At 53.4% G+C, this 26,056-nt stretch overlaps 1 protein-coding gene across 1 annotated transcript; it reads left to right on the forward strand.

Moving 5' to 3' along the window:
- Positions 1–13,498: 13,498 nt before the first annotated feature.
- On the forward strand, positions 13,499–25,901 carry CNTN2 (contactin 2; the record flags this gene model as incomplete). The annotated part of the gene is made up of 22 exons (XM_082329919.1): positions 13,499–13,523; positions 14,798–14,960; positions 15,244–15,419; positions 15,745–15,840; positions 16,167–16,376; positions 16,979–17,078; positions 17,351–17,526; positions 18,231–18,367; positions 18,879–19,008; positions 19,892–20,042; positions 20,325–20,452; positions 20,825–21,000; positions 21,139–21,259; positions 21,541–21,699; positions 21,842–21,991; positions 22,737–22,807; positions 23,000–23,234; positions 23,677–23,792; positions 24,156–24,342; positions 24,709–24,821; positions 24,910–25,078; positions 25,792–25,901. 22 exons carry the CDS (start codon positions 13,499–13,501, stop codon positions 25,899–25,901), a joined length of 3,099 nt encoding a protein of 1,032 aa, XP_082186045.1.
- Between the last annotated feature and the right edge of the window lie 155 nt (positions 25,902–26,056).

Raw genomic sequence — 26,056 nt, forward strand, 5'->3', positions numbered from 1 at the left:
AACACAGCACTGCCTGTAGTTATCCTATACAGCTGGAGGCACATTTCTCTCCTTCCTACATCAGTGTCGTGCACTATCAGCCCTGCTTTCCAGGGATGAGGAACCACAGATGGCCAGGAAGATTTTGGGATGGGCTGATGGCCACCCTGTGAGCCCCGGGCTCCGCAGCAACGGGACCACATCGCTGCACACCCCCCCTTCGCGCCAGGTCAGCTCACAGCATTGCCATATAAACAAAAACGCCACGTGGGAAACCCCGGCACTGCCCAGGGGCCTTCAGGGATGCTGTTAAAGCGCAGACACGCAGAAAGAGGCAAGAGAGGCTTCCTTAGAGAGTCCTTTAAGAGTCAAAACACATAGATGGAAGGGAAGAAACATTATTAAAATCTGCTGTGATAGGCTGTATCAGGCTCTTTCACTGTCTTTTCCTGACACAAGATGTCTTTGGGTGCTTGCGGAGCTGCAGAGAAGGAACAGGTCTCAGCAGACAAGGAAACAAAGTCGACTCTCCAGCTACAGAAAAGCTTTTCCCTTGAACCCAAAATGTTTTCTTCTCCATGACAAACCCCCTTGGTCCCATTGCCACAACGCAGCTGTAGGGTCCAGGATCTCACCGGAGGGATGTTCAACATCACCACAAGGGAGATGGCCCGAGAGCTCAGGGAGCACGAGAGGTATTCCCACCCACAGCCGGTTGTGAAATACTGAACCCAGCCCCCCAGCAGCCTAGGTCCTAAATTATTACACGTATTATTTATTGTACAGCCTGTAGAGCTGTCAGTCCTGCACCAGAGAGCCATAAAACAGGGAGCAAGGAAGAGGGATATATGTTTTGTGCTGGTTCTTGCTTGTTTTTATAAAGAAGAGAGCAGCTTAGCACTATTTGGAGACTGAATACTAAAACCACTTTAACAAAGGCAGTTGAGAAGGTTGGACACTGGGATGATGCCTGCCAAGGAGCAACATAAATATGACACCCTTGCAGGGGACACCCTACCCTTCTCCTAGGAGGGAGAGGATTTTAGCATCGCTTCACCAAGGTCCTCTCTGCCTGGGGATACTGCACCCCCCAGCATCCCAGCGCCCATCGCCCCCCCAGCATGGCCAGCACAAGCCCCCAGCGGGCAGCGGGGCCAAGGCGAGGGCTGAGGCAGACGCCTGGTGCCACGCATGGACCCCCACCGCACCGGGAAGGCTCTTACTGCTGCCCTGACCTTAGCCAGCGACGCAAACAGGGCAGCCAGTGCTGGTGTGACGGGCTGGGAGGCGTTGGGGCTTCCCCAGACAACACATCCCCTTCCCGCGGCTGCGTTAGCCAGAAGGTTTCCCCGAGTTCTGCACTTGTTTTTCCTCGCTGCAGCCTCTCCCCAGGACCAGCTCCTGCCAAGTGATTTACCAGGCGGCGGAGGGGACGGAGCCAGGCTCCGTCACAGGTAGGGAGCTATTTATACCCGTGCCACATCAAAGAGTTTCTGCTGCTGACGCCACGGTAGCACTAATAGCAGAAAGTGGGTGGGTTTGCGAGGCTGGCAGCGCTGTGGATATCCCGGGCTTTAGGCAGAGCTCCCCGCGCCGAGCTGTGCGTGCTCAATGCGTGGTGCTGCGCTGCAAGAGGAAAGGAAAACCTGCAATGGGAAGCTTTATTCTGGGGAGACGAGAGCAGCGTGTCCAGCCAGACCTTGACTCCCTTCCCGTCCCTTCTGCCAGCATTCTGCCTGACATTCAGCCTGTCTCAGCATCCCCTCCCGTGCAACCCCAGCTTAATAACCTGCGTTTCCTAGCAAAGAGGTTGCAAGGTTGTGCTCGGCTGTACTGAGAGAGTGGTTTGCAATACAGTGAATTTGCAGGAGCGTCTGTAAGAAGGGCCCAATATTTGGAACTTTCGCAGCTGTAATCAGGGCGTTAACAAGGATTTCAGGCAGACATCATCTCTCAAACATCCATGTGCTAAACTGGACTCACTTGTGGCCTTGTTTTCAAAGACTTTGAGCATCCTTCCAGCTGCTATCGACTCAGGTTATTGATTGAAATACAAGTCTTCGGGGAGAGCTTAAGAGCTGCTCGCTGGCAGCCTCGGTCGAACACCACGCCAGTGCCCGGCCTGCGAGGCAGCAGGCGGGGAAATCCCCCCCCGAGCAAAGCTTCCTCCATCCCCCCGCCCCAGGGCCCGCGTGGGAAAGTCTCCTGCCCGTTTCTGTTGCTCTCCTTTGCTTTCCAACGCGCTGTGCCGGTCCCCGTGGCATTTCCTCGGGGCTGAGCTGCGGCAGCCGCCCCGGCAGCGCTGCCCGTGGACCCCAAGGTCTCGCCCGGAGGCGGCACGAGCCCGGTCCGGCTGCGGGGAAGCCTCCAGGTCCCACCGAGCGCTTCAGTCCCCAAACCCTGGGCATTTACCAAGGGCTTATTGCAGCAGAGCTGAGGATCACGCAGCTCCGGCTGGATCTCCACCACCCCGAGGCACTAAGGTGACTGCAGCCAGAGGTGGGATCTGGTCAGTTCAGGGAAAGAAAAACAAAAAGGGTGCAAAAACACTAACGGCAAAGCTCAGATCTGAAATTCAAACTGCCCGGCACAACAGAGGAGCCGTAAAGGCCCACTCATAACATCACCTCTTTTATTACAATTACGTTTTGCCACTACAGTGACTCCGGTCCCAAACCCACCAGGCCCCCGTGCTGCGCACCCCCAGCCCGCGCCTCCGGACTGAACGCAGATCCCGGCTTTGTCCCCCGCACAAAGAGGCGCCGAGCCGTGCGCAGGCACGGGGCTTTGCCTGCCTGGGGCTGGGACACCAAAAGAAAACTCCCACCGAGACCTGCGATGTACATGAATGCACCGACTGATTATTAGGAAAAAAGCACTTAAAAGACACAGAGAAAACAGAAAGTGCTTGAAGACCGTGCCTTAACGCAGCTGTGCTGCTGGGATCGCACCAGGGAGCCCTGCCTGCTCCTTGTGCCGGGATGGGAAGGACCAGATGGGCCTGCTTAGTCCCAGGTGCAGCTCAACCTCTCCCCGCCGTTAGCAGGAGTTGCTCCGGGCAGCAGGACCGCCCTGCCTGCGGCACGCTGCACGCTCGTCCCGTAGCACGCCGTATCATCCACTCGGAGCAGCGCAGCCCGAGAGCGGCAGCTCTTCTCCAGCGAGAGGCTCCAGCTCCCGCCGCTTTGCTCAAACACGGGTCCACCCAACATTAAAAAAATTGATGCAAAAGGCACGAGCGTGGCAGCCTCGGCCCCCTCCCAGCAGCGCAGGGCCCTCCCCAGCCATGCCAGCGATCCATCTGTTGAAGCAGAGCTTCCTCGTGTCCCACGGGCAGGGCTTTCCCTCCCCTCGCAGGAATTTTTCTCCCATCTTTTCCAGGATGTTGGATAATCTGGGCTGCCCCCCTCACTGCACCCTCTGCTGCTCCCCTCCTTTCACCCGCCACTGATCCAATATTGATCCTATCAAGCCAGTTCCATTACAATTAAGTTAATCAGTGATTGATAAGATGCAGCAGCACAGCCAAGGTGCAGGGTGCGAGCACCCGTCCCAGCACGTCCCCTCCCCAGCTGGTCCCTCCGCCCTGGGAAGGGGTGCCCAGGGCTCTCCTCCCCCGGGCAGGCAGCACCCAGCACACCAAGGCACGGGGGACACCAAATACACCCAGCCACGCTGGAGTCGCCGCTGACCGTGCCCCCGTGCCACGTTAGCCCACGCACACGCGTCCGTGCACGAGCCCACGCGTGGGTACCCCGCGCACTGAGACACGCAGGTACCAGCCGGCGGATTCACTGCACAGCCAGGGGCTGGTTTAGGCGCCAGCGTTCACACGGGAGGCTCTGCTCCTGCACCCATTTCACACACCAAATCCTACAGCCTGCTGCGCTCTCCGAAACACCTCCCTAGGGCCCGCGCACCTCGGGCCCGGCCCTGCAAGGTCTGCTCTGCACAGGGAGCAGGAGCGGCATCGCTCTGGATGCTCCGTGTCAGAGAAGCACGTTAGTTTCCATGGATATGGTGATTCAGAAGAGTTGCAGATGTAAATTGGTTTGCAGCGCCCTGGGAGGAGGCCTGCAGCATTCCTGCCCAGCCCCGCAAGGCAGGACGGCAGCACTGAGCCCCTTCAACTCAAAGCGACAGGACCAGAGCCAGATCCAAACCAAACAAACTCCCACCCTGACTTCAGAGGTGGCCCAACAAACACAACTGACTTCTCTTCCAGCAGCAAGCAAAGCAGGTTTGCATGGCGCACTACCCCTGGATGGGGATTTTGCTGCTTGACTTCATTTCTAAAAGTACAATTTCTTTCCGCCGACAGCTCGCAGAGGCAGGCAGGATGCTGGCAGCTCTTGCTAGGGAAGGGCCAGGGACACAGAGGCCATGCTGGGGGTTACAACCACAGCACAGCCAGGGCAGGGCATCCCAAACTGGCAGCAGTCACCCTGAGCAGAAACCAGTCAGGGCTACAGACCACACAGAGAACCAGAGCAAACGCAGCGCCAGCACCCAGCGATACCAGCCCCGAGGGAGCTCGGGCCACCCTTCCCAGCCACGCTAAGGGGCAAACCCCTGCACCCATCCCCTCCTGACAGGGTCCTGCCATGCTGCAGCTCCCCACCCTCCTCCTCTGGGTGCTCAAATGCCCCCAAATTAAACATTTACCCCTTCTTTTCCCCCCTTACCTCTCTCCATTAGGCTCGCTGGTCTCTGCACTGAGCTGGGAGGGCAGAGCTCACCCCTGCCTGCAATTATATTAACGAGGCTCATTGTAACTGCTCACACCTGGGGCACGGGGCCAGGGCAGCCGTGCTGGGCTCCGGGTCAGCCTGGGCCGCGAAAGCCCCTTGCTCCCTGCTTGGTGGCTCTGCTCCCGCCCTGGGGCTCAGACCCTCTGCCCCAGACCATCGCCCTTCTCCCCGAGTTGGCTATTGAATATCGGGGCCACAGCATCGCACCTCGCCTCCCCTCCCTGCCGCCTGCCTGGCCCAGGTGCAAAAGCAGCAGCGAGGGCAGGCAGACGGACGGACAGACAGACAGAGAACACCGGCTTTAACCCACCCCACCTGGGGGTGAGCTCCCGGTCCCCAGGTGCCCCCTTCACTGCAGCAAAGCCCCCCCGCAGGCAGGATGCGCTGTGCCGGGCACTGCAGCATGCAGAGCGCGTCCCCCGCTTCGTGCTAACGCCTCGGCCCATCGGGCAATAACAAATGCATCCAGACAGCAGAGCCCCGGCTCCAGCCCCGGCTGCGGGTGGCATCGCCGGGGCCCGGCAGGGAGCTGCCGGCAGGGAAGGAGGCCAGGCTGTGAGCACCATCTGCTCCCGCAGCCCCAGGCTGGAGCCTCTGAGCCTCCTGCAACCAGCCTCCGCTCCTCCTGTGCAAGCACAGCCGGGGGGAGAGCTCTCCTCCTCCAGGTCCCCGCTCTGTCCCCTCCTCTGACCCCGCTGCCCAGCTCCTTGGGGCGATGCCAGGGAGCAGACGGGGAGCATCGAGCCCAGGGCAGGTGAATGCGCCCATTGCGCAGTCCCTGCAGCGGTGACAGCAGCCGGCTCTGCCCCGGGCAAGGGTGACAGGGTGGGACGGGACAGCCGATGCTGCTCCTCTCTCAGCCTGCACAGCAGAGGAGAAGGGCTCTGCCTTCAAAAGCTGTGCGGGGGCAGAGCCTTTGGGACTTTTCTAACATGCCAAGAGCAATCCAAACCCACCTGGGCAGGAGAGAGGGCACACAGGACCCCGAGCTGTGGCTGGAAGTGTTTCTGGGACACTTCTCTGCTGCAGCAGGGGACAAGCATCAAAGCGAGCAAGCAGTGCCTGCAGCGCTGCTCTACATCAGGTCCTGACCTGCGTGGGGGAGCAGGGATCCCCCAGTAGCTGCAGACAGGGTTTGGTGCCCGTTAGGGGATGACTGATGGGCCCAGGGAGGGCTGAACGCCGCCGCAGGGCTCTGAACCCCCCTGAGGGTGCTTTTGGTCCTCACTTGGACCTTGGAGACCTCACTGCTTAGGATGGCTTTTGGGTGGCCCCAGGATTTCTGCTGCAAGTCCTGGGGCCACCAACAGATCTGAAACCAAAGAAGCTCAGGAAAGGCTGAATCCAGAGTTTGCATCTAAATCAACCTCTCCTGAGCACAGGCAGTTTTACAAGAGGACAGATACATTACAATAAAACCATTTGCAACTCAGTGAAACATGCTGTTCTGGAGACAGACAAAATGTACCTAACCTTGAACAGGTTTTCCAAGCCAAAATCCAGCAAAGATGAAAAGCATGCCCTTTCCAGCCTTAGCACCGATCCTTAGTAAAAGGGACACTCACAGCACAGGACAAATTCCTGCATCACCCGCCCTCAGGAGCAGTCCTTCCCCGGGGAATGCTGCAGCAGGAGGAGCTGCCCCACTCGCACGCAAATGCTCATCTCCTCACCCAACCACCGGAGACTGAATTACACTCGTTTCTCCTGGTAACAGATCGCACTTTGCCCGTGCTGGCCGTGTCATCTCTTGTTAAAGCCCAGCTCCTACCAAAAGCCGTTGCTGGCCCCCACGCCCAGACTCCTGCTGGAGTCGCCTCCTCCAGCGATGCCGCTCCACAGTCAGAAGCGGAGCTGCGGGCAGCGGCCGGGCAGCACCGCCTCGCCCAGAGGCTCGGGAGGACTCAAAATCTCCCTGTAGCTCCCTAACTCTGCCTCCACGATAATGGATCGCTCCCAGGTCCCAGGGGCTCCAGCGGAAAGGGCTAATGCACGTGGTTTCAAGTGTGCCCATGCCTCCCTTGCTACTGGAAGTATTAATGACAGCATCCATTAGCAGGGATGACAGATCCCCTTTCCATACAACAGAAGGCTCTCGAGTGACTGTCAAAATACCCTATGAAGAGGGGAAAGAACAGGTCCCCACGGGCACTCTTCTAATTAAGGACAGAGAGCAGGCCTAACCATCAGATGCAAAGCGCACGCCCGGGCTTTGGAGAAGTTCAGTGTCAGATGCAGGATCCACGGCTCAGGGCTGCGGCTTTAGGGTGCCCCCAGGGTCCCAGTGCAGCCCCAGGTGCAATCTCGCAGCGTCAGGCCCTGGGGCACAATTTGATCATGGCACTTAGGTGATGAGACAATCAGGAACGCACAAAACAGTATCTGGGAGGATTATTTCATCCAGTCTCTAATTGCGAACAAATACAGCATCAGCACTTGTAGAAATTACTCTGTTACTCTCTTACGTGTTCGTTTCCCGCGGATTTTACCTGGAGCTCTCCCTGGCTATCACATTCCTAATTTTTTACAAAGGAGTTGAAGCACGGGCTGGGCTGAGGCTGGATGCAAAAGAGCAAAACAGCAGCATCTCCCCGTGCCCCCTCCGCAGGAGCCTCCCCGTGCCCCTCGTCTGCGGAAAGGGCCCCAGGTGTTCTGGGAGCAAATACGTGTCGGTGTGCATGAGGGGGATTTTGGAGCAACGGAGGGATGGACACGAGGAATTGAGACGATAAAATGATGTGAACATTAAGGATCAGAGCTGATGTGGAGATCGGGGTGGAAAGGGGGAAGCTGCAGAGCCGGAGCCAGCAGCGGAACTGGGGATCAAACCTGTAGTTTACACCATAAATAATGAATCGATAACTAATTAAATAATTCAAACCAGCTTAATTTTTACGAGATACCAGCTTTGCTCGGCCGCAGGGAAGGAAGCCGAAGGGGGACGCTGGCAGAGTATTCCCGCAGAAGGGCATCGCAGCTCACCCTCCTCTCCCTCCTGACCAGATCTCAGCTCGGCCCTTGGGGCCACTGCTTGCTTCGGCGAAAGCACCCAGGAGAGGCAGGATGCAATTTGCTCTTGCTCAACCGAAGCATCTCCATTTCAGACAGCAGAAAGTGCAAAGTGCTGATAAAACCAGAAAGGCGGCAGAGGGACAGGGGCAGCCCAGAGGAGCCTCCAGCCCCAAAGGAGAGCGGACGGCCAACGCCGCGCTCCCCGACCTCCTCACGCCGCCTGCTCCTTGTTAAAATGATGAAATCCAGCTTTCCCCAACTCTTTCCTATTTGTTTTAAAAGTGAGAGGAAAAATGAATAGAAGGGAGCAAAGCTGCACCCAGGCAGCGCCTTCGCGGGCAGCTCCCAGGGCGCAGGCAGAGGACTCAGCCTCAGAAAAGGGGGCTGGCGGCAATGGAGCACGGTGCTCGTACTTTAATTTGCCGCCACTGGCTGTAGGGAGAGCTTCGATGCTCGCTGCCTTTCACACACCCTGGGCATTGTAACACAGCGGTGAAGAAACCAAACTTGGAAAAGTCAACTTATTAATTAGTGCAGCGCTGGCATCGCCTGCAAGCCCACATCGCAGCGCTGCCTGCAAAACAGATCGAGCAAAAAGCTGGTCCTTGTCCCGAAGTGCTTACGACGGGAGCACAAGACACATGAGAGAGAAGCAGGCAGAGGGTGAAGGCAGGGGAACAATGAGGCAGTGTTCGCCGAAAGGCCGTGGGTTCAGGACACCATTTGGGGCATGATTCTCGTTGACATCAAGTGATTTCATGTGACTGACTCACTTCAGGGCTGCTGGAACAAACTGCGGGGAGCAGCGTTCATGTAAATGCGGCTGACGCCTTCCCCGCTTCGTCCCCGAATCGCCCGTCTGTAACCAGCTTGGCCCTCTCCCGCCGGGCGCTGCCGTTCCGTTGTGGCGGCGTCCTCCTTCCCCGGCCGCGCCGTACAATTACGCACCACCCTTATTTGGGGGCCTGTCACATAAAAAAATATTTAACCAGGGTACAAGCAAGCGGGCTGGGCTCTGCTCTCTTGGCGCTGGAGCGGGAGGCTGGGATGCAGCCCTCGGACCCAAGCAAGATAAAAATCGAGGAGGGTTTGGGATGGAGCCCCCTCCCTTTCAAGTGTGGGTAGCAAAATCTTCTTTTCTGGGTGAGGACACAGAGGCCAGGTGCTTTTTCCACCCAGCTGCAGGCAGGACGCAAAGCAAACACGGGACTATCGCTGTTTGCTCAGGTGCGTTTCAAGGGCTGCTGTTAATGAACGGGGCAGCGGATTTTTTAAAGCAGCGATGCACCGGGGGCTGCATCCCATGGGATAGAAAGCTAATCCCTGCTCGGAGGAGCTTAGGAGCAGCACTGCCTGCTCGGGCAGACAGATGGGCAGGGAGAGGAGTGGAAGCGGCACCAGCTGGAGCAGAGGGATAAGCAGCACTCGCAGCCCACGAGCAGCCTGGCTCTTGGCAGCGCCTCCAGCAGCAGCTCACCGGGGTGCGCGTTCGGGAGGGCACCGGGGAACGCGAGGCTCCGCCGGGCTGTGGGGCTCCTCAATGCATTATTTCAAAAGCGTTTGTTAAGAAAGAGGGGAAGAAAACCCGAGCCCAGCATCCCCCTCCGAGTTACAAGGAAAGCGGTGCCCGTGCTGAAGCTGCTCCTGCGGTGGGTGCAGCCAGGAGAGCGCAGGGACCAGCGCCTGCACAAACAGCTCCCCGTTTTGTTTGCGTTTTTTTCTTTTTGAGAGATCTTGGGAGACAGGAGTCTGTGGAGGGGACTGGGAAACGCGGATCCACCTACTAATGTGTCTCACAGCATCAGGAGATGCCTTGGCACTCCGTTACCTCTTGATAAACCGTTCCAACACATTAAACCTGGAAGAAAAGCAGGAGATGACCCAGCAGGCTGCAGCGCAGCCCCCCGGAGACCCCCCGAGCAGCCGCTTTGTGCCGCTCGCCCTCCGCGCCGCCCCGCAAGCGCGAGCTCCCCGTGCGGATGCTCCGCAGCTGGGGTGCAGCGCACGGTGACGGGCTGGGCCCCCCCAGCCTCGCCAGAACAAGAGGCTCGGGGCTGGCACGACACCCAGAGACAGTCACTGCCTGCCTGAAGAGTTAAAGATGCCTTTTACACGAAATAACAAGAACAAATTATTTCTTCCTCCTTCCCCCCACCAATATCCTCTGTGCTTCTGGCTTTGTGGTTTTTTAATTAAAAACGCTAGGAACGAAGCATTATTTTCGGAGGAGGGAGGAAGAATAGCAGATAGTAAGGGTGGAGGAATAACAATTTCCCAAAGAGATCCGTCATCTCAGAAAGAAAAAGAGCTCCTTCAAACCCCTGTGTGCTCCTCTGCGGGCAGCTGGATGTTTGCTCCCGAGTGACTCTCACCTCGGCCCGTGGCCAGCGGGGACGCCCAGCTGGACGCTGAGCCCCCGGGCAGAGCCACAGAAGCGCTGCAGATAACTCCTTTCTCTGTCTGTCGCAGGGCTGCTGTCCCCACTCGCCCGCAGAGGCTCAGCCGCGGAGGCCATAACCCGGCCGGAGGCGCAGGATGGCAGGCGCCGCTGGAGTTGTCCGCACATCCCTAGCTGTCATCGCCTTTCTGGGTAAGAGCAGCCCCTCGCCCCTCCGGCCCGGAGGTGTCCGTGGGACGCACCCCTCCGTGCTCTGCAGAGGGCTTTTGCGGCTGCAGCGATGCTGAAGCCCGCTTCTCCCGGGCGGTTTATGCAGCCGGGGGACGTGTCCAACTGGGCTCTGCCCAACTTCCCTTTGTGCCGCTCAAGAAAGAGGACAGGAACGGTTGACACACAAGTCTCCCCCTTTCTAAACTGAAATTTGGGTGAAATGCGGGAGATGCAGATCCTTGGCGGGGCCCGTGCCCCTCTGCAGCCCGTGCTGCCCAGGCTTGTCCTGGCCTCCGCACAAGGAGGAATCTCCTCCTGCCAGCAGGACTCGCTCATGGCAAAGCCACTTCGCCTCCCGGTTTTTCTAGGGATGCCTTTTTGGCCATACCCTGACTGCAAAGATCCCCCCATTCATTGGGGACCGTTTCTGGATGTCGGGGAGTCTCAGGCTGCACTCTGAAGGTCCCTTTTCAGCAGGGAGACATTTCATTTCAGACAACTGAGAATTCGATAATGTCTTCAAGCTAATTCATCATCCCAGGCAGAGACTGCTCGCCTGTCCTTATAAATATCTAATTACCTTTTAATGTTCTCTGGATCCCCGAGGAGGCAGAGGGAGGGTGGCTGCCCTAGATTGGGAGGCAATTAGCCTGTTTGGAAATTGGTCTGACCCAAATCTGATAGAGGCAGCAAGATGGAGTTGGGCTCTCCCATTAACCAGCTGAGTTCGTGCAACTTGCTCCCCGTCCAAGCTGAGCCCACAAAAAATGACTCACTGTGAAGCCTGGGAGGGTCATTTTCTCTTGACCTTTGGCTGATGATGCAATGGATCTCAGGAACCAGCTGGGACAGAGAGAAATCCTCACCGGGAACACGAGCGAGGGACCAGGGAGAAAACGATGCCAGCTGTCGATGAGGCTGAAGGAAACACTCCGGGGTGGGTGAAGACCCAAAGCCTCCAGCTCTGGGCTGTCGGCTCCAGCCCTGGGAAGCGGGGTTGGCAACGTCACCCCTCCCTCGGCCGTACCGCCGAAAGGATGACTTCCCAGCAGTATGTAAAGGATTAAAGCTTATGAAGTGCACAGAGGAGACTCTAATGAACAAGGCTGACAGGAAAGTCTAAAAATCTCTCTGGCCTTTCTTCATTCAGTAAAAGCCATGGAAAATCTTGAAGTCTAAGGCTAGCCAAAGTGCTGTCCCTTTGTTCCTCAGAAAGCATCTCGTTAAAAATAACTCTCTGTTCCTCAGAGAGCTGCTCTTTAAAAATAACCACTTTGATTTTGTGCACATGCGTGTGTTCAGATTTCCTATAAAACCAATTAATTGCCCAGCTCCCTCATGTGCCAAGGCTTCGGGCTGCGGTCAGTGCTCCGCAGCTATGGCTATGCTGCCTGTGCTCAATAAAAGGATTGCTGCTGATGTCCTCATAAACTGGAACGCATCTTGGAAAACGTTCAACTGAGACATTCCCAGTCTCCAAAGCTAGCGCGGGGCTCAGCACAAAGGGAGAGCGTTGTGGACGCTCCCGGACACCCGGGCTTTCCAGGTCCGACTTCCAGCATATTCCAAACACTAATAATGACGCAAACCCATCCTGCCAGAAACGGGCCAGCGCCGCTGCACGAGGCGGGCACTGGCAGTCACCTCCCTGCTCACCCCAGTGGCAAAGGAGATAAGGTTTGAGTTTTGTCTGTTCCAGCAATATCTGGTATAAAGTTTGGGATTTTTTTATATGCACAAAGACTGCTATGTCCTTGGGGGTGTATTTCACAATAACGGTATTTTTCCCTTCCAAACAGTAGCACAAGTCACTCTTGTAAAATCTTCAAGCATTTCTGCAGCTGTTTTTCCAAATCTTAATTTTCAATGTTCCAGTTTCACCTATTCCTATTTATTCCTGTGTTAATATTTATTTTTCCTAATAACGAGTGTTGTTCTAGAGAGGCGTAGCAGCATATTTACCATAATTTCTCCTCTCCTAGCTGGATTTTAACACAGAAAGTAGGGCTGCATAAGGCATGCCCAACTCTGAGCAGGTCACTCTGCTTCTGGCAAATTTGGCTTGCAGGCTTGCAGACCTTTATTTTGTGTTTGTCTTCTCCCCACTATCCAAACGCTAGAGCCCAAGGAAGGTACCTGTTCTGGCAACATTAAACATGAGAGTTCTGGGGTGACCGAAGTAGCCCAGACGATCGGCCTCAGAGGTGCTGACGTTTACCACTCCGCTTTGCTCTCAAGGCTTAGTTCTGACCATATCCCCATCTTGTAACTGTTGAATTATTGCTTTAACCTAAGCGTTGTTTTGCTTCATGAGGGAGATCCAGGCGTTTCACCCCCAACACCAACCAGACACCTTGGAACAGCAGATAAAAACTCATCCGAACTTCTGGCATTGATTACATCTGAGAAAATCAATGCCTGACAGTTGTAGTCCATAACCTTGGCAGAGAAAAAGGGACAGCAGCGGATAGCAACGGGGTGCAGACTCTGGGTGGAATCAGAAGGGATGATTAGCGTAATTTGGCTTGATTGGGAAGGAGCATCCCATGAGAAAAGGCATGCATGTGAGTGTTAATAATATATATTTTATTTGTTAAATAAATAGAAACTATTTGCCATATGCTACCTACTAATCTCAAAATGTAAAGCTGTTAAACCTTAATCCATTCATTACCATCTATCAGAACACAATTAGTCCACTACTTTCTTATTAATACTCATTAACTCATGATTATTCTACCTGCTGGTCACCCGAGTTATTTCCAGCCGCGACTTGCTCAGCACAGCCGCTGCTGACCCAACTGAGAGATGACTTCCAGCTTACACAAGCTTCTATTCTAGAAGGAAAATGGCACCTACGCTGATTTGGAGGGAATACAACCCTCAAAATGCTGCTTTTCTCTTATTCCAAAGTATTAGACACAGGCTTCAGTCCCTCTCCCCTGGGTGACACCAGGGACCACCAGGCTCCTGCCTGCGTGCGGCTCCCTCGCAGCAGCACATCCCCGCTGCCGGAGCCGAGGGCCGGGGTAATTGGCTGATGCTTGGACGCAAGGAGCAGCCGACAGCTGCTTTGAACCCCCCGAGCCAATTAGCGGAGCCCCTCTCCCGTCTCCCCCTCGTCTCCGCATGCGAGAGCAGCCGGAACATGAGAGGAACCCCAGGAGCTACAGGTAAAGGGCTGCTTCCCCCGAGCCCGGGAGAGCCGAGCTGCCCGTTCCCTGCTGGAAGTTACTCTTGCATAAAACATCACACTTACTGGAGTCACTTAATTTAACTAGTGACCATGCTGGGTACTGTAGGGAAGGAAACAGATTGCTGGTTGGCATGGCAGTTTTAAGACAGTTATTAATTCAATTACAAAGCATGGAAGGATCCTGGGGCTAGCTAAGCATCTCCGAGCTTATCACTGCAGAGGCAGAGGGGACTGTGCCGGGAGCACGCTGCCTTGAGGTGGCTCCGTCCCTGCTAAGGGACAGGCATTTCTCAGGGTGCCAGGGAGGGAACAGACTTGCCGGCGATCGTTATCCCACTAGCCGCTTCTGCAGTTAAGAGATTTCCAGGCAGCTTCGGCTTTGTTCTTGCCTATTTGCACTGCCATTTCCATAAAGCCTGCGTGGAAGGGGGTCTGCTAGCATTTGCCATTTACCTGAGGCAGAGAGTCACTCACTGCGGACAGCTGGCACTTTCCAGTGAAACATCATCACCACGCCAAAGGGTGGCCCAGGCACAGCGGAGGAGAAGGCAGGCAGGTTCTCATGTTCCTCTTGTGCCTGTGCCTGAGCCATACTCATGACAGCAAGATCAGAATCGAACCCGTGTCTGAACACTACAGAGGAAGCTTCAAGCTCATCCTGTTAGTTCAAAAGCAGAACTGATACCTGCAGCGTTGGTTTGCACGCCAGCAAGCAGCAGGTTTGAGTCGTCAAGAGCCGACGATGTTGCAGAAGCAGGGATGGAGGGGATCTGCCAGGCGCGTGCGGGAGGCAGTGGCAGAGCTGAGAACTTACTGCGAAGATCCAGGTTCTCCTCTCTCCTCCCTTGTCCTGGAGAGGACTTAGGAGGAACCAACCAGCCAAAGTTTGTACAGACAGAGGAGGAACCAGCACATCCTCACTGCCAGGGACAAGGAGGGCATGAACGGGTTCCCAGCTCCCGTCTTGTCTGTGCATGGCTTTCCAAGAGGCTTGTGTCAGTAGTCCTTCATCTGCACGTCTTTAAGCATATCTGGTCCCGCTGGCATGGCAGAGATGGTGCGAGATGCTCAGTGGGAAGCCCACGCTATCGTCTGCCCAAAGCCATGGCTCGGGCTGGGCTGTGGTGACAGATGGGTTGCGATTTTCACGTTGCTCCTTCTTTTATTCTAGATGCAGTTCTGGCGCTGCCAGGGACACCCTACAAAACTAAAAACGAGAAATTTTAGAAAAAGCTAAATTGAACTGAGCAGCTTTTCCCTCTCTTGCAGTTTGGTGCCAAGCACAGAGTAGCACAAGGAACTACGGGCCCGTGTTTGAAGAGCAGCCCGTCCACACCCTCTTCCCTGAAGGCTCAGCAGAAGAGAAGGTCACGCTGGCTTGCCGAGCAAGAGCCAGCCCGCCTGCGACCTACAGGTGAGCTCGCCTGCTCTCTCTGTACCAGGACTGGGACACAACTGAGAATTTTGCTTTCCGTTCTCCACTTTTATATAAGGAAAATCACTAACATGAGAATCAGCCTCCTCGCCCACACGTGACGTACAATCCCACCCAGGACACAACCAGACATAATCTAACTCAAATCCCGACACACCACAGCTAGAAAACAGCCAGGCACGGCCTCCTACAAGGCACCACGCAAGCACGCGCTCGCAATGAGCATTCACCCCTCTCACTTCTTCACACTTGCTCTTGGCAGGTGGAAGATGAATGGCACAGAGATAAAGATGGAGCCAGATTCCCGTTACAGGCTGGTTGCAGGCGACCTAGTGATAAGCAACCCAGTGAAAGCCAAGGATGCTGGCTCCTACCAATGCGTGGCATCTAATTCCAGGGGCACGGTCGTCAGCAGGGAAGCCTCCCTCCGCTTTGGCTGTAAGTTTGTCTCCACGAGGTAAATGAAACACGGCCACAGTTATGCTGGGGTAAACTGAGCCCCCCCGCTTGCTTTAATAAAGGTTGGAGAGAAGCTCTCCAGTGCATGGTACCCAGCGTTATCACTTGGAGAAATCCCCTGGTGCTTTCCATTAACATGGAGGTGCAGTAGAAATTTGATGCACTATGGAGAAAGTCAGTAATATTTTTGGATCTCCCCCTGTACGACCACTGCAAAGACCAGCCTGTGGAGGGGGAGATAAAACACAGTGATTCCTCCAGCTGTTTTCTTCGTCCACAGACAGGTTTCGCTTTGCATGTTTAGTTTTGCAGGAATTCTCTGCAGAAGAGCGAGACCCTGTGAAGATTACAGAAGGCTGGGGAGTGATGTTCGCCTGCAGCCCTCCTCCCCATTACCCAGGTAAGGGGTCGCGTTTCAGCATCGCCTCTAGCAGGGACTGGCAGCACTGCTGGGGCCAGGGGGAGAGATGCAACAGAGCAAGGGATTCCCAGACATGTGAACTGCTCCTTGCTTTTCTTTGGGAGTTTTACGGAAGCAAATTTCATTTTAATTCAGACTCTGTAAAGTAACAAAACAGAGGTGGGACTTAGCACGTGGAGAAAACAAGTACCATCCAAGGACCAGCTTCAGCTTAGACGGGTCTAGAAGACAGCCTGCTGGGTTTGCTCCCACCTGGGAGGACACAGGCAACTTGTGCAGTTTGTTCCTTTTTCTTTTCCCCACAGGCTTATCCTATCGATGGCTCCTGAATGAGTTCCCCAATTTCATCCCAGCGGATGGAAGGCGTTTTGTCTCTCAGACCACGGGAAACCTTTACATTGCCAAGACAGAGGCTTCCGACCTGGGGAACTATTCATGCTTTGCCACCAGCCACATCGACTTCATCACCAAGAGTGTTTTCAGCAAGTTCTCCCGGCTCAGCCTCGCTGCAGAGGGTCAGTGCTCTTGGATTATCAGAAGGGGACTGGGCAAAATGCAAAATTAACAAGCCACTGCAAAGCACTCGGGCTCCATAGGGCTCCACAGGGCTCCAGCAGTGCACAAATCACCCACCAGCCCTCTCAGGGCAGCTTAAGAGCTTACAAAAATATTAATTGGCTGGAACCTGGGGGAAGCAGCCCTCTCTCTGGGCTTCGCCGCTTGTGCAGCTAGAAACCCCATCCACGGGGTTCCTCTGTTCGTAAAAGAGACGTGGCACACGGTGCAGCCTGTGCGGGCTCACATCCCTGAAACCACTCTCCTCTGCCTTTGGTGACCTTGCAGAGGTGCAGCTAAAGATACTCCTTGGGCAGGGAAAAGGAAGTTAAGCAGGTAGGAAATTAAGGAGAAATAGTCCTGAGATGATGTAAAGAGATTTTTAGAGACTTTAGTAAGAACTGTTTTAAAAAGAAAATGAAACTTAGCCTCTGTTGCCTTATCCAAATGCACAAAGGTTTGGAAAGCAGTGTAACCTTGCGGGTACCTCTGCCCTTTAAGACCTCACATGTGCCATTTTAAAGTCATCCAGAACTCCTCAACAGTGCTTTCCTTTTAACAGATGCCAGGCAGTACGCACCCAGCATAAAAGCCAGGTTTCCTGCAGACACCTACGCTCTGGCTGGGCAGATGGTGACTTTGGAGTGTTTTGCCTTTGGAAAGTGAGTGCGGCGTCTGTGTCGCTCAGGCTCGGGATGGGGGGGGCATCGCAGAACCTGCAGCTTCCACAGCCCCTCTCTTCAACGGGTCTACTGTAAACCAGAGATGGGGGGAGAAGAGGAGGAGGGAGGAACTGGCTAAAGCCATCTGTCCTGCTGGCCACGGCCCAGCTGGGATGGGACCTGGGTGGCTAAATGGGGATTGAGTTACACTGGGCTGTAACGCAGCATGGGGCACCTGGGAGCTGGCCTTCACCAGATTTACTTTTACATAGCCCTGTTCCTCGAATAAAGTGGAGGAAGCTGGACGGCTCGCAGTCCTCCAAGTGGATCGGCAGCGAGCCCCTCCTGCAGATCCAGGATGTTGGCTTTGAGGATGAAGGCACTTACGAGTGCGAGGCTGAAAACATCAAAGGGAGAGACACCTACCAGGGCCGCATCATCATTCAAGGTAACGCATTTAAACACGTGCCTTTCCAGAGCACGGCAAGGTGCCCCAGGCGATGGACCGAGCCTTTGGGAGTGAAACCACCGCCTCTGATCCTGCCTCGTATCAGCCCTAATTAAACCTATCGCAAAGCCCTAGCAAAGACTCGCAGAGATCACTGGTATCTTTCCTCAGTGGATACGTTTAGGTTACGGCAAGGAGAGAGAGACACCTCCTAACTCGCTCTAAAACAGTTCTAGCAAAAATGAGGTAACCAGGGATGGAAGCATAGTGGTAACAATCAGATTTAGCTGTCAACAAAGATCCTCTCCAAGCCTGGGGTGCTTCCACAAGGGTTAATACTTGGAGCTATTAATCAGATCTAGGCACGTTACAAAACTTAACCTGGTTCTCTTAGTCTGAATCCAGTCTTTCCTGAAGCTCAGGAATGACTGCATTTATTCTTAAGAGAAACCATAATGTTCTTCCCTCGGATTTGGATTCTACCATAATTTTGTGCAGTTCACATGCACAGCTGCAGCCAGACCCATAGAGGACTCAGTCTTGCATCGCTGCACAAAAGGCGAAGGCTGTTACTATGGTGAAACACACTGTGATAAATAAATCTGCCAGCAGAGATGACACAATGAGCATCCTTCTGCCTGCCTGGCACGACAAACCTCTCGTCTGATCTTCTTGGCTCTGCCACCTCTCTTGCTCCTTTGCAGCTCAGCCAGAGTGGCTGAAGGTGATCACAGACACGGAAGCCGACATCGGGTCCGACCTGCGCTGGAGCTGCGCGGCTGCCGGCAAACCCAGGCCGGCAGTCCGATGGCTTCGGGACGGGCAGCCGCTGACCTCCCAGGTACCGCCGTGCAGGTCTGACAGCCAGAACCTGCAGCACTGAACCTGCTACTCCAGACTTAGACCCCCCTACTGCCTCGCTGCAAATGCATCTCAACCCCGTTTGATCACCCCGCATCCCTATTCCATGTGCCCCCATGAGGCTGCAAAGCAATGCCACAGTCCTTACCGACAGCAAGTCCCTTCTCCCGTCACTGCCATCCCAGCCATTGCTTCATGCAACTACAGGAACTCACAGCCAGTTATCAGGGCGGATAAATAGCACCTCGTACCTGTCTCTGCATGACCTGCACGTTGCTGCTCAGGCACTCAGAAGTCTCAGCAAACAGAGCACAGTGATGTGGGGCAGTGACCGGACACACAATAAAAACGGCCTGCATTTTCTCCCATGGAAAACCAGGCTGGCTTCAAACTGGCAAAGAGTCTGTAATGAAACTCAACCCTGAACACATGAGGCTTGAGTTCCGTTTTTGTTTTTCTCATCTAATGGGTTCATCCTCTTGTTTGCACAGAACCGCATCGAAGTGAGCGGTGGAGAGCTGAGATTTTCCAAGCTAGTCCTGGAGGACTCTGGCATGTATCAGTGTGTGGCTGAGAACAAGCATGGCACAGTATATGCAAGTGCTGAATTAACAGTGCAAGGTAATTTCTCATCTCCCAGTGCTCTGGGTTTCAATGGGACACTGAAGCGTTTTAGATCTCTTCCTAATATCCTATGCTTGCGATCTCAGAGTAAGATAAGAGCAGACAAAAACTGCTTCACTCACCATTGAAATATAGCTACTGGTTCAACAAGACACTCTACAACCCTTTAAAATTTAAATCTTGTGTCAATTCAGTAATGCTGAAAGAGAACAAGGACATCTGTTTAGCTACAGAAAGTGTACAGGACAGACAGCAGCACCACAAGCTCTCTTCCCCTACACAGCCTTCCTTTTTTTTGGAGGAGAGAGGTCAAAAAAGAGTTCAGTATCCATTCAGCCAGCTTTGATGGATGGTGACTGGAACTGGACTGATACCAAACTTGTTCCACATTAGCCTAAAAGCTTATCTCCTCGTGGGCAGTAGATGCCAGAGATAAATTAAAGGCCCTAAGCATCAACTGCTCAACATTAGCACACTGCAATGCGTGAGGGCAACAGATAAAACCCAACTCTCTCGCTGCAATTCCAGGAGGAGTTTTAGGCAAGCTGGATGTCTGCATTGGTGACTTTGATCAGGATATTGAAGAGAATATCCTCTACATTTTTAAAAGCAGCTGTTCTTGTGTCTCTCAAAGACCTTGCACTTGTTAGGGTCATATCCCATCGCTACGTACAACACGCGTGTCACGTAACACCTGCCTTGGCAGGCGTTAGAAACCACCCGGCAGCAGAGGAATCACTCCATCTTGCTCACCAGATATTGCCATGCTTCTCTTAGCAAGTCATCTAACAACAAATCAATACCTAGTTAGGCGGCAGTTAAAATGCTCACATAGCAGGGTTTTCTAATCATTCCTTAATCCTCTTTTTTTCCCCTGTAGCCTTAGCACCAGATTTTAGAGTAAACCCAGTGAAGCGACTGATACCTGCAGCCCGAAGTGGGAAGGTCATCATCCCATGCCAACCAAGGGCAGCACCAAAAGCCACTGTGCTCTGGACCAAAGGGACTGAACTTCTGATCAACAGTAGCAGGTAGCAGCACAGAGTCAGCTTCTACCTAGAAACCATAGCTAAAATGACATTTTTTTTCTTGCCAGAAGACTGGACTTGATGACCCAAGTGTGCTGCTACATCCCCGAACATAAGCACTTTGTTATTCCTCTAGTTTCTTCTTTAGAAAACTCCTACGTAATATTTTGCAGTCCTGTCTTTAGCACCAATTTCTCTAAAATCAGCAAGTGCTGGAAATTGTCAGGTGTGCAGAGTGAACAGACATTTTAACCTTCCTCTTGTATGGTTCTTCTTCCTTTCCAGGGTGACTATTACCACAGATGGCACCTTGATCCTCCAGAATATCAGCAAATCTGATGAGGGAAAGTATACCTGCTTTGCTGAGAATTTCATGGGCAAAGCCAACAGTACTGGAATCCTCTCTGTTCGAGGTAGAGATGTTTGCCTTGGTTTGGGGTCAATCGAGCAAGAAACGTCTAAGAATGCCTTGATGTGATATTTCTCCTCTCCTTATACTCCCCAAAATCAATGCAATACTCAGGGAATCAAAGACTTTTCAGCCTGTGGAGCAGCAAATCTTCTGCCTGACCCACCAAATCATACCTACCAACAACTGGTCCTTGAGAAAAGCCTTTCCATTTTCTAACCACTGTAATCCCTCCTCTTCCTCCTGTAAAACTACAGCTGTTAGAGAGGGACGACAAGTTGGAAAGCGTTAGTTGGTTTGGATGCTCTGCAGCATTAATATACATCTGGTACACGGACATTTGCAGCTAACAGCCCTCCTTGCTCTTTCTCTGCAGATGCCACCAAAATCACATTGGCACCATCTAGTGCTGATATCAATGTAGGTGAAAACCTTACTCTCCAATGTCACGCGTCCCACGATCCAACCATGGATCTAACCTTCACCTGGTCACTAGATGATTTCCCCATTGACTTCGACAAGTCTGAGGGACACTACCGGCGAGCCAGTGTGGTGAGTAGAAAGGGCAATTATGTACCGTCAAAAAGGACAGAAAACTAATAACAGCCTCTTTGTTTGCATGTTGAACGCTGGGTTGTGATCAGGCGTGTTCAAATGCTCTCCCCGCTGTCTCTTCTCTTCCCCACGCAGAAGGAAGCTATTGGGGACCTCAGCATCTTCAACACGCAGCTGAAGCACTCGGGGCGGTACACGTGTACAGCCCAGACAGTTGTGGACAGTGCTTCAGAGTCAGCCACGCTGACTGTCAGAGGTAATTTCTCTATCGTAACGTTCCCTGCTCCTCACAAGCCTGAAGTAATGGCATGGTGCGTGCAAGGGATCAGCTCGCTCCTCCCTTGCGACCACCTCACCATCTAACACTTGAATGGGATGGGATATGAGCTTTTCTGGAGGCCAAAACTGGAGGTGAGGCTTCCTAGCCTCCAGAAAAGAAAGGCCTGATTATAATTTATGACTTGCACAATATAAAGAGCAACAAGCCTCCAAATCTTTCATCTCAGTAACATGTCCGTCTGTCTGACATCATCCCAGGACCTCCAGGCCCCCCCGGGGGTGTGGTGGTGAGAGACATCAGTGACAGCACCGTCCAGCTGAGCTGGAGCCGCGGCTTTGATAACCACAGCCCTATTGCCAGGTACATCATCGAGGCGCGGACCCTCCTCTCCAATAAATGGAAGCAAATGCGTACCAGTAAGTGTCTTGATGGCAGCAGCGGTGGCATGGCCTGTGCTGGCTGCGGGGCACCAGCTCGCTGACAAGTTCTTGCTCTGTGCTCGTACGCTGGCTGCCACTCGCTCTATTTGTTCTCCTCTCGTGTTATTGGATTATATAGATCCTGTAAATATTGAAGGCAACGCAGAGACAGCCCAGGTGGTGAACCTCATTCCTTGGATGGATTATGAGTTTCGGGTCTTAGCGAGTAACATTCTTGGAGTTGGGGAGCCAAGTTTACCCTCCAGCAAAATCCGTACCAAAGAAGCAGGTACGTGCAGATACGCTCAGAGGTAGAAAGGGGAATCAGAGGTACCTGTCCCTACATGCTGGAGCGGGAAGGCTGGCTTGCAGCATGCCTTGGTGCCAAACAATTAGTCCTCTCCTTGAGTGCTCCTAGAGGTGATGCCATCACAAAATTTTCTGCCTTTTTGCCCGTTTACACGTCAAAGACAAAGCAGTACTAGAGCTGGCAGATAACGTCACCGGCATTAGACACAATATATTAAACCATTATAAATCCGAGCTTCAAATCCTGTGCCTTCTGGGCAGTAATGCTTAGAAAGGGGAAGGAGCCCTATTATATCACAGAGCACAACTCTGCAAAGACAAGGTAAATTTCCCAGCAAATGGCTGTGAATGTTCTTTCTACCTTCTGCTGCTTGAATGGGCAAGCAGAAGGGACGTAAGAACAGCAGAGCTGCTCTCAACATACCAAATGCATATTAACTCCTTTCTAATAAAAGTTCTCCCCCATATCCCTGCTTTTGAGCTTGATTCTTATGCACGTCGGAGACATGCTGCCTCCAAATAAGCTCGTCAGGCGCTAGCCAGTATTCTAGGCCTGATTTTCACAAGCATCTGAAATATTCACGGCTGAAAATATAGACAATCACTTTCATGAGAGCTGTCAAAGCCTGGCTGCTCCCAGGCCACGCGGTGTCTGTGCTCATCTTCATCACTATTGCTTCCTTAACCCAACCTGCACTGTATGCTTTTGTTCGGGGACCCGACAGCACCGACTGTGGCACCATCTGGGCTCAGCGGAGGCGGAGGGGCTCCCAACGAGCTGATCATCAACTGGACGGTAAGTCAGCAGCACGGCACCAGCTGTGGATGCTGGGAGAGGGCCAGGGGGAGGAGCACGTGCCATTTCTTTTGGGAAATGAGTGCTACGATTACAATTTTCCTATGCGGTTGAGCCAAAGACTGTGCTTAGTCCAAAGTCTTGCTCGTTTGAACTGACCAAGGCTCCTCTCTCTTTCTGCCCGCCTCACAGCCAACGCTGCGGGACTATCAGAATGGGGATGGCTTTGGCTACATCTTGTCGTTTCGCAAGAAAGGCACCCAGGGGTGGCTGACAGCAAGGGTGCCGCACGCAGAATCGCTGCACTACGTCTATCGCAATGAGAGCATCGGTCCCTACACCCCCTTCGAAGTGAAGATCAAAGCCTACAACAGGAAGGGAGAGGGACCGGAGAGCCTCACTGCCATCGTGTACTCTGCCGAAGAAGGTAAAGGGGGACTGCGGCGGCTCTGAATTCACCGTGCTTCGTCCAACCAAGCAATGCGTCCTCAACCAGCTCCCTGTAGAGCTGTGTCTGCCTGGGAGCTCAACGATAGGAGAGGTTTCTTTTAGTCAAAGAGCAGCTGACAGTGGTTTGAGCATAACATTTATCTTCTACTTCAAACACACAGATAGACGTTTCCCTAAGCCCAGCCGTGACTGTACACCCAGAGCTTCAGAGCAGACACAGATCCTCGCAGCACACAGCTGTGGCCCTGCTTGTCCTACCAAGTCCCTAAATCCCTTCCCCTTGCTTTGCTCTGCACACATAATACCAGCTGTCTGCCTGCACGGTAACGGTGCTGCAGGAGAGCCCTTCGTTTCAGTGTGGCAATTATGCTGCCCAGAGCAAGGAAAAGGATTTTATTCCCTTTTGTTCTCTTTTTCAGAACCAAAAGTGGCTCCTTTCAGAGTTATGGCCAAGGCAGTTCTGTCCTCAGAAATGGATGTGTCCTGGGAGCCGGTTGAGCAGGGAGACATGACTGGAGTGCTTTTGGGCTACGAGGTACGAGCCGTGGGAATGAGAGACACTGAGATCAGAGAGCTCAGCAAAGAAAATTCCCCCAGGCTAAGTCAGCTGAAAGGAAAAAGCATTTTGTTTCCAAAGATGGAGGATGATTAATGGACAGCATGAGGCTCTAACGGGGCCAGTACTACTGCTCGCAAGAGAGATTAGTAAGAAAGAAACATCCTTTTTCTTTCTGCTTGCCTTTCCACACAGGCTGCAACCTTATTCCTGGGCACATACTAAGCAAAATGCATAGAAACAAATACCAAAGGGTCTCCAGCGCTGGCTGTGGATGGACTAAGTCTGGTATTTGCAGATGCCTCTATCCTTACTAAACCCATCATACCCTTTTCTGTTCAGATCCGGTACTGGAAGGACGGTGATAAAGAGGAGGCAGCCGACAGAGTGAGAACAGCGGGGCTGGTCACGTCGGCGCATGTAACAGGCCTAAACCCCAACACGAAATACCATGTGTCAGTCAGAGCTTACAACCGGGCTGGAACTGGCCCCCCCAGTCCCTCTACCAACGTCACGACGACAAAGCCACGTGAGTGAGCCCTGACCGCCTCCGTTTTGCACAGTGTACACCCCGGGGCTGCTGCTTCCCCCAGAGGATCCCCAGTGAGCAGCTAACTGATGAGCTTTTTTATCTTGGTGCTCTAATGCCATTTTAAGTAGTCCGTAACACAGATCCCTGAATTTCCTCACATCAGTCTTGTGGTCTGTGTATCACTTATCTGAGAAGATCTGTGCTCAGAGTAATGTTTGCTGGGCTACTTCCCTTCAAACCACCCACAGTGGTGCCATCAGCCCCGGCGACTAGTCGTAGAGCCTCAGGAGACAGTTGTAACCAGCACAGCCTTCTCATCGGTCCCTGACTAACTGAATCTCTGTCTTGTTTTCCATCTCTTAGCACCGAACAGGCCACCTGGCAACATCTCCTGGACTTTTTCTGGGTCTACAGTCAGCATCAAGTGGGACCCAGTGGTGGCGAAGGCAGATGAGTCTGCAGTTACGGGGTACAAGGTACGGGCAGCACGTAGCTGGCCTTCTCTTACAAGTGACCCTAAGGAAATCACAGTGAACATAAACTCAAACTTGCCTCTTCCAACAGATGCTTTACAGGCAGGATTCCCACTCTGCTCCCACACTGTACCTGGCCAGCAAGAGCCGGATCGACATCCCCGTCCCCGAGGACTTCACTCATGCCTTTGTACAGATCAGGGTGACGGGCCCTGGGGGAGATGGAATCCCAGCAGAAGTTCACATCCTCCGAAACAGTGGTACGTGCGCTCCCTGACTGCATCCACAAAGGCTCATTTACAGGGTGCTTCACAGACCACTGGAAAACGAGCTCAGAGAGAGGAGTTAATTTGCAGGACTACTTGCCTGTCGTTTGCTACCACTGTTCTTTGATGAGTAAATGACTTAGTCATACCTCCTCCCCTACCTGGCCGTAGCATGGCATATTAGCAATAAACGCTATTATGTTTTAAAATCCCACTCTCCCTTCCAGGAACGTGGGGGAATGTCCTACCCCAGTGTTTTAGGCTGAGTCTCTGGAATTGGTCTTTGGCTCCCTTGTGCCCTTCACTCAAAGGATCTTCTGACCTATTCCTCTCCAGCCCTCCCCAGCCAGCCTCTCCCCAGACTCCGAGCAACCTTTCAGTCTAGTCTGAACCCAGCTTTATTTTATTTGCAGCTAAAGCTCTTGAGGCCCCACGCAAACCCAACTTATATTCACTAAGAGTGAAATCCTGACACTGTGGGGCCTCAACACCAACTCCAGCAGGTTCCCTTGATTCAGGGTGTAAGTACTCAGGGCCCACCTCCAAATTCTTGTTTCAAATCCTAGGAGGTTCATCAGAGATAAATGCAACGAGCACGCAGAACCCCAGAATTAACATTTTACCAACCTTCCTGACAATTTCCACAAGACATCGGGTCACGTCTGTGCAACGAGACGGTTGCTCCTTCCCTGTTCCCTTTCTTTCAGGGACAAGTATGATGGTGGAAGACTCTGTGACGAGGCCAGTGCCACACGCTGTCATTATCACAACTAACTCTCTAGTAATGGTGGCCCTGATCAGCTACCTGGAGCTCTGACGATGGCCAGCGCAGCAGAGGACTCCCGCGCACGCTTCCTCCCAAGCCAGTGGGGAACTACTGAACACTTGGCTGCTGCAACTTCAAGTTTGTACGACAGCAGCATTACAGAGAAAGGATTTGACAACATTGTTTTAAGGAAGGAAGGAACAGCT

The sequence above is a fragment of the Platalea leucorodia genome (genome assembly GCF_965183815.1).
Source record: "Platalea leucorodia genome assembly, chromosome: 19".
Lineage (NCBI taxonomy): Eukaryota > Metazoa > Chordata > Aves > Pelecaniformes > Threskiornithidae > Platalea > Platalea leucorodia.